The sequence below is a fragment of the Beta vulgaris genome, chromosome 7 (assembly GCF_026745355.1).
Source record: "Beta vulgaris subsp. vulgaris cultivar EL10 chromosome 7, EL10.2, whole genome shotgun sequence".
NCBI lineage: Eukaryota > Viridiplantae > Streptophyta > Magnoliopsida > Caryophyllales > Amaranthaceae > Beta > Beta vulgaris.
The window spans coordinates 46,986,225-46,994,907 of NC_079208.1; the positions used below are offsets into that span (position 1 = coordinate 46,986,225).

The 8,683-nt window shown below is 33.4% G+C and overlaps 1 protein-coding gene across 2 annotated transcripts; it reads left to right on the forward strand.

Annotated features, from left to right (window-relative positions):
• Window positions 1-1,053: 1,053 nt before the first annotated feature.
• On the forward strand, window positions 1,054-8,225 carry LOC104908572 (probable galactinol--sucrose galactosyltransferase 2). 2 transcript variants are annotated; one of them, XM_010697693.4, is made up of 14 exons: window positions 1,054-1,524; window positions 4,194-4,453; window positions 4,556-4,646; window positions 4,738-4,786; window positions 5,142-5,233; window positions 5,449-5,556; window positions 5,655-5,771; window positions 5,859-6,269; window positions 6,353-6,494; window positions 6,736-6,803; window positions 6,921-7,055; window positions 7,144-7,358; window positions 7,459-7,547; window positions 7,724-8,225. In XM_010697693.4, the coding sequence occupies exons 1-14, from the start codon at window positions 1,334-1,336 to the stop codon at window positions 8,003-8,005; spliced, it is 2,250 nt and encodes a 749-aa protein (XP_010695995.2). In that variant the 5' UTR covers window positions 1,054-1,333; the 3' UTR covers window positions 8,006-8,225. The 2 variants fall into 2 exon arrangements, with proteins under 2 accessions (XP_010695995.2, XP_048504306.1); XM_048648349.2 differs by lacking the exon at window positions 1,054-1,524 and adding an exon at window positions 2,301-2,695.
• The last annotated feature ends 458 nt before the right edge of the window (window positions 8,226-8,683 follow it).

Genomic DNA, 8,683 nt, shown 5'->3' on the forward strand with positions numbered 1-8,683 from the left:
AAAAAAAATTCCAATATCAAATTGTGTATGAAAAAATAAAAATTTCATTTCAAATATGATTGAAGCTCAAAGTGTTAAAATTTAGAAAAGGACAAAATTTGAAATGATGGAAATTTTGAAATATCAATGTGTACAAACAAAATTTAGAAGTTAGACAAGGAAAAAAAAAACTGAGGTGTATTTGTAGTGAAATCATAAGTTAGAAGTTAGACAAGGAAAAAAAATTATTTACTTTTTCATAGTGTTTCCTTTATATAATGAAACTTTTACATACATTTGGACCTATCTCTTTCTATTATATTATAGCGATTAATTATCAAGGTAAAAATGTTTATATAAAATATCATTCAAGAATTAAAGTACAACATATCTCTATTATATAAGGAAAGAGGGGAGCTATGGTGTCCCCGAATGAAGAGACTATTTTATCCCTTTTTCTTTCTAAATTACAAATCTACTTACAAATCAAAGGGAGATTCAAATAAAAATACTAGAAATAAAATTATAACAATCACTCACAAGTCAACCAAAATCATAGAATTGCATAATTTACATTATACAAATCACTTCAATGATGAAACTTTACAAAAACCAAAAGATTAACTTACAAACTACAACCAATACACTACAACGTCAATACATACTCACAAAAATTTGACTTGAAATCCAAGTGTCCACTTTCTTCACAATATATGAAGTAGTGTACTTAATTCAAAAATCAACTAAAAAATTATAATGTTAGAAATCATAGATAAATTCAATAAAAATTGTATTTTGTTCATAGAATTTTGACCTTAAAAAGTAAAAAAAAAAAAAAAAAAAAAAAAGACTGGTGAGAGACTTAAGTGACAACTAAACCAATTAAATTTTGTAAATAAAAACAATTATACTTTGTATGTCTAATGTTCAAATTTTGATTTTTACATACGTCGAAAAAAATCGAGTTTCTGTTTTGAAAAAAATCCAAACACGTATCGCGTGTAAAAAATGCTAGTCCTAATTATGAGTTATGACTATATGTGGGGTGTGGTCTGTGGGGGCAGTGCTCCCCAATTCCGGAAATACATTTATCATTAATCTACTCGCCTTACCTAACAGAAGAAAAGTAAGACATGTACAAAAAAAAAAAATTGAATTCCTTCCAATCAAAGCAGAATGATTAAAATAAACCGGCCTTTCTTGATTGGGAAAGGCATATTACAAACTTCTAGTTTTCACTTTCTCATATATTATTGTGCAACAAAAAAAAGCTTCCTCAGTTGAAAATTCAGTTCTTTGAATTTTGATTGATCGAGATAAGCAATTTTTGATAGGAAGAGAAAGCCAAAAAATAATGACGATTACAAGCAATCTCACCACCAATAATGTCATCCAAGATGGTTGTTTGTTGGTCAACGGAAAGATTATCTTCACCCAAGTACCCCAAAACGTCATCGTTTCCCCGGCTCCTTTTGGTTCTTCTTTTATTGGTGCCACCTCACCTACTCCCAGCTCCCGCCACGTCTTCTCCCTCGGCGTCCTTCAGTTTGTTCATTCTTTCCTCTTCTTTTAAGCTTGCCCTCATTTTTCATTTTCTTTTTGTAAGAATAACTTGATGCACCAACGAACCAACTTAAATTATTATAAAATACATAATGTATGATATGATGTAGTTTAGTTTAGTCGGTAAAGTCTTGTAAATGTGATATTAAGACTTGGGCTTGAATCTTATTGTATCAATGTGCTTACTTGTTCTCTAAGTATTCTAACACTAAAAAAAACTTTGCATATTCGTTTTTTATACCATTATCATATTTAGTTCTCCACATTCCAAATAATCCTTTTTTTTTGTGGTCAAAGCGTCAATTGTATGCCTTTCTTAATGTACTAAAAATTATTATGATATGGGTGTACAAGTGTGGAGAATAATTGTGTTAAGCTTGAGTAGTTTAACCCCAGCATCAATATATATCGTGTTTACAATACTAGTCTATGACTAGTAAAAGACTATTCTATCCTTTTACCTACAATGTTATCTAATGATGGGATTTATTTTTTCCGTTTTATTTTAAATGCAACAAATGAATTACTCCCTCCGTCCCTTAATAGAGTGCCCATTTCTCCAATGCACGTTTGCCAATGCACGTTTTGTATCGTTAATATCTTTAATTTCATATTAGTAAAAATTATAAAAGTTTGATTTTCTTAATGTACGTAATGAGACGAATCAAACAAGACCCCACATGCAGTGGCGGAGCTACACTCTACCACGGTGGTGCACGTGCACCACCTTAAAAAAAAAATGCAATTTTTTTTTAATTTCCCCTTCTCTTTTCCTCACAACACCAACGCTCTTCTCTCTGCTGAAATTGTTAACAACTCTCATTCTTACATCTTACTGTTATAATCCCCAATTAGTGTGCGTAGAAGAATGTAAAATCTAGCCCATTTTCTTCAAAACCAGTAACAGGTTTAAGCAATTCCCCACATTACTCAACTTTTTCTACCAAACAATGATTTGGTCTTCCTCTTCTCTCTCAAAAATCAATTGGGTCGTTCTTCGCTTTAAAATCCAGATTTTAACCATTCTTTTTGCCTTCTTCGCCCTGAATTTCAAGACGCCTTCCTTAATCCTCAAATCCTCTGCTGCTACTGTGTGGCTGAACTGTTGTGGCTTGAGCTCGTGTGGCTCGTCGATTGGTGGGCTAGGGTTTAGGTGATAATTTTATTTTCGTTGCTTTCTTTTGTTCATACAATGTTCATGATTTATGCTTTTGTAATTCTAAGAGTGTTTAAGACTAACTATATAAAGTTTTCAGGGTTCACCAATTTCATTCAGATATATTGCGACTTTACAAGTTATACTAATTCTGTTGTAGATCTAGCATATATAAACAATTTTATTTGCAATTATGGACTCCACTCATAGTAATATTCTATAATAAAAAATATTCTAGAAAGAGGTGTTTATGAAGTAAATAAAGTTGTTGGTTTGGAAGTATATTTCATTCTTGTTATTGAGCTAGTAGGAGTGCTAATTGTTTGTGGATGAAGAGTTCACATGTAAGTTATACCTATAAATTCACGCCTTCCTCAATTCCTCTACGGTGAATAATAGCGGAGGTATACTTTAATTGTTAATTTCCTTTGTTGTTAGGAGATACTCTAATTGCTAATTTTAGTATAGAAGTATATGTACTGTGTACAGACAACCTCTGAGGATATTAGCGACTTTTTCTTTAAGTTTATGGAGTAGAATAATAAAAAAAAAGACATGAAGCGAGTAAACTCATTAGCTTTAGACTTTTTAGATATCTACGATTTCATAGTTTCGAACTTGCTAGCTCCCTTACCTGAGTTTTTTTTGTCATAAATTGTCCTCTGCAAAATCCTGGTGGAGGTATACTCAAAATGCAAATGCTAAATCACAATGCTTGCTATAATTGCATATTCCTAATTACTCGTTTATGTTTTGTTCCAATTTGCAAAGTAGGATTTTATTATTTTTTTCTTGAAAATTGATTAATTGAAAAATAAAAGTACAATTTTAATTGTTATGGGTGTTTGTTTTCAGGTCTTAATTTGAGAAGTGTTCTAATTATTTATTTTCTTTTACTTTTGGGATGTAATTTATTATAAAGTACTTTTGATGAAAAAAAATGATTTTAATATTTGATTGGTAATTGGTTGTGAACCACCATTTGGAAAATCCTGGATCCGCCACTGCCCACATGACTATGTTTTTTCTTATATTTTAGAAATATTTTTTGAGGGCTTTCTTTACCTTTGAATAGTGTCCAAAAAAGAAATGGGCACTCTATTAAGGGACGGAGGGAGTATTTTATATCTCACAAAAAAATACTCCTTTATTGCATTGGGTCATTATAATATTTTGTTCATCATTATATATGTATTGAGGCAGGTTTAAGGCTTACAGCTTTTTTGGTGTGTGTTGAAGTTTTTTGCATTGTTCAAATTTGAAAGAATTGTTTGATATACTTGGAGTTTTGGACTTATATATTTACTGCAAATGGGTCTATGGGCTGCCATTATTATTTACTAAGAATACTACAACAAGTATTAAGGTTCCCAAATTAGTGCATACACACGTCCTTTGAGGTTCAAATGTATGCAACTATATCTTCTCTTGTTAAAGAGTAAAGACTATTAGTAATTTAGTACTAATTAATAATACAAAGAGAATATTGTTGCAGGGGATACAAATTTTTATCACTCTTTAGATTTAAGATATGGTGGATGATACCTAGAGTTGGAAATTCTGGAAGTGAAGTACCAATTGAAACACAAATGTTGTTGTTGGAAGCTAAAGAAGAATCTACACTCCTAGATAAGGTTACTGGACCTTCTACAGATGATACCTTCTACATTTTGGTTTTACCTGTTCTGGAAGGAGCTTTTCGAGCAAGTTTGCAGGGCACTTCAACAAATGAGCTTGAATTTTGTGTTGAAAGTGGTCAGTTTACATGCTTAAACTTGTGAAGTGATTTGAGCAATCATATTGATATCGTGTGTTTGTTTGTTTTGATCGTTTTCATGGTTTTGTGTATTGGTTTAGGAGATCCTGATGTTCAGACTTCGCATGTATCAGAATCAGTTTTTATAAATTCAGGGGAGAACCCGTTTGAGCTCATGAAAAATTCGATCAAGTATGCTTATTTCGGATAGTTCAAATATCATAAAATTTAAATAATTAAGCACTTATCATGATTAGTAAGTGTCTTTTCTGTCCTGTTGTAGGATACTTGCTGAACACAAAGGGACATTCAGTCACATAGAGAACAAGAAGGTAAAAGAGAAGACTGTGGTTTTCTTTGGGAAGATTTAGTGGCCTTAGTATGCACAATTCCTGTGAGGTGCGGTATGGGAGGATCCGATCCCACATGGATACCCGAGCCAGTTAGACTGGTAACTGGGCCTTCAACTCAGAAGGAAATAACCACTTAATAACATAATATGCAACCATTAGAATTGGGAGTTGTGAGAATCGAACCTCCAATGACCAATCTCGTTGTTGGAACTTGGAAGGTAGGAGCTCTATTATTGAGCTCCCACTTGATTTAAGAAAAGACCATAAATTTTGCATGTTTGTGTGTTCAAAAGGGACGTGTTTTTCACTGTCGTACTATTTGATGTACTAGCAGATGCCTGCTCATTTAGACTGGTTTGGATGGTGCACCTGGGATGCTTTTTATCAAGATGTCAACCCAGAAGGAATTAGAGAAGGTCTTGAAAGGTATTCATACAAATCACAACTCACTATTGTCAGAAGAAACTTGTCATGTGACTGTTACAAAGGGGTTTGTAACTGATTAGTACTATCTACATTAGGCATAGTTCAGTACAGTCAACCTGTTCTCATACTATCTGTATTAGTATATCCTCCTTAACTGTTGAGTGCTACACTTTACTTTCAAGTCGTTCTAATGACACTTGATTAACTTTCTACAGTCTCTCACAAGGAGGTTGTGCACCAAGATTCTTGATTATTGATGATGGGTGGCAGGACACTTGTAATGAATTCCGAAAAGAAGGTGAAGAGAATTCTGAAGGGACACAGTATGTAATTTTTTTTTAAGCAAGGAGTTCGTCTTTGTGGTCTTTTTGCTTCCTAAATCCTGTACTGCTAACATCCTTGCTATTACGGTATTCAATAGATTTGCTATACGATTAAGGAGCATAAAGGAGAATGAAAAATTCCAAAGGCTTAGCTCAGATGACTACACCAACCTTCCCGAGTTCATCAAATTTATGAAAGAAAGATATGGATTAAAGTAAAGCTCATTAGGTGTGTTTTTGTGATTTTTTCTTTCTGATTATGAGATGTAACAAGACTAAGAAAAGGTGTTTGAATTATATAGATATGTTTACATGTGGCATGCTCTAGTTGGATACTGGGGAGGACTCCTTCCATCATCTGAATCTCTGAAGAAATACAATCCTAAGATTGTATATCCTGTTCAGTCCCCTGGCAATGTAGGAAATCTTAGAGATGTTGCAATGGATAGCATTGAGAGATATGGGATTGGACTTATTGATCCGGAGAAAATTAATGAATTCTACAATGATTACCATAGTTATCTGGCCAGCATTGATGTGGATGGTATCAAAGTGGATATTCAAAATGTAGTTGAGACAATTGGTTCCGGTTATGGTGGTCGGGTCACTTTGACTGCACTGCACCAGAGAGCGCTCGAGGAATCTGTTGCAAGGAATTTTAAGAGCAATAATCTCATTAGCTGCATGAGTCACAATTCAGACTCCATATTCAGGTTTGCGTAGTTCGACTTCAATGAAGAAAGCCTGGGATTTTTCAGCTGTTTGAAGTACCATCTGATGGATTTTTATTGGACAGTTCAACGAAGAGTGCGGTTGCCCGAGCATCAGAGGATTTCATGCCTCGAGAACCAACACTTCAGACATTGCATATTGTCTCTGTGTCTTTTAACAGTCTCTTCCTAGGAGAAATTGTTGTTCCTGATTGGGATATGTTCCAAGTAAGTTATCTTCTTAAGTTATTAGATATGAGTTCTTGTTTTTTAGGAGAAATATATATAGTTTATAAACTTTTGGACCATAGTATCTTCAATGTCAGAATGTCCTTTGTAAGTTATTAGAGATGATGGTGGAAAGAACTTTAATACCTTGGTGGAAAGAACATGAATTGTTCAGCAGAAAGACTAATCATGTGTTGCTGTTGTGGCTGGTGTTGTTGCTGTTGTTGTGTTAACTTTATAGAGCAAACATGATACTGCAGACTTCCATGCTGCTTCCCGAGCTATAGGTGGCTGTGCAGTATATGTCAGGTGAAAAACTAGCACTTGCTTTCATTTATACAAGTAGTTCTTTGACGTTTCTTCTTTCATGAAATCTCAAGTATCTTGCAAGGAAACCGAGTTGATAAATTTGCTGTGTAACTACAGTGATAAGCCCGGAAATCATGATTTCAACATTCTTAGGAAGCTTATCTTACCTGATGGATCAATCCTAAGAGCCAGATATGCTGGTCGGCCTACTCGAGATTGCTTATTTAAGGATCCTGTAATGGACGGGAAAAGGTACATTATTCTCTCTTAATGCATTATGCAAATAGTGTAAATATCAGAGTATAAAATTGATCTCTCTTAATATCTTTAAACTTGATAGTTTAATGAAGATTTGGAACATGAACAAGTTATCTGGCATTATCGGAGTGTTCAACTGCCAAGGAGCTGGAAATTGGCCATTGAAACAAAACTCTCTGGATAATCCAACACCCAAAATTATTTCAGACCATGTCAGTCCCAATGATGTTGAATTCCTTGGAGAGGTTGCTGGTGATAAGTGGCACGGAGATTGTGCAGTATATTCTTTCAATTCTGGTAACTTCTGCTGCAAATCATAGGCTTTATAAGCGTTCTTAGTTCTTAATATTATGTAATTGCTCTGTTCATAACCAATCAATCACTTAATATATTGCAGGAATTCTTATCAAAGTTCCAGATAATGGAAAAGTGGAAGTGTCCTTGAGTGTTCTAACATGTGAATTATATACAATCTGTCCTATCACGGTCAGTATTCAGCATATCTCAGTTTATAAGACAGCTAAACAGCAAACTGTTTGTTGCCAAACGAGACAAACGTTTTGTTGTTTAGCGTACTCTTTCCATTTTTAATTTATAAATGTGACAAATTTTATTATTTTTTGACTCTAATAAAGTCCTTCCAACACACTGATGATTAATAGGTCATTGATGAAGCTGTTCATTTTGCTCCAATTGGATTGATTGATATGTACAACTCTGGAGGAGCAGTAGAAGCTTTGAGTTCAACTACAGGTCCAAATGGATGTATTGTTAAGATTGAAGTGCGGGGTTGTGGTTGCTTTGGAGCTTATTCGAGCACAAAACCAAGGCATTGTACGGTTGACATGATGGAGGAAGAATTTACATACAATCCTGAAGAGGGATTATTGACTATGAAGCTTGAAGGAGGATGCCAAGTTAAAAATATGGAATTTATGTATTGAAATTTGAAATGAGAGGTACATATCATTTTTCAAGAAGTGATTTGGTTTTGGTGTTTTTGTGTGACTGTCTCCTTTTCTATGAGAGGAATTGTTCCTGTTTGACTGTCTAGGTTATGGAACTTCAGAGCTATTTTTTAATTTTGCATTCTCTGTATTTCATCTAGCTTATTTTATTAGATGACCAAACGACTACTTAAACTTTCATCAGTTTGACATGACATTCTTGTTCGTTGCTTGTATTGGATGAGACGAAGTTTTGATCAAATTAATCCAGAAAGTTGTTAGGATTCTGCATATGTTTAGGAGTTTGACATATGACCTGTTCTCCCTAGCTTATTTTCAGTTCAGTTTAGTTCAGCTTCATTATTTTATAAGCATTTTGTTAAATATTATTATTATTATGTTGGTCTAATCTATTTCACTAGTTACTCTTATTATTATTTATTTTTATATCATTATTATTAAGCATTATTATTATTATTTCTATATATTATTTTGTTTATTATTGCTTTACTCATTATTATTACTATAATTATTAGAAGGAACATGGTTTAAGTCAGAAGTACAAATAAACTAACGTTTTTTAGCCCATAAACCAATTAAATCACGTCAAAACAGTTTATGATGCAATTTTGCACCGTCCGACCCAATCATTATTTTTATTACGAAATATTATTA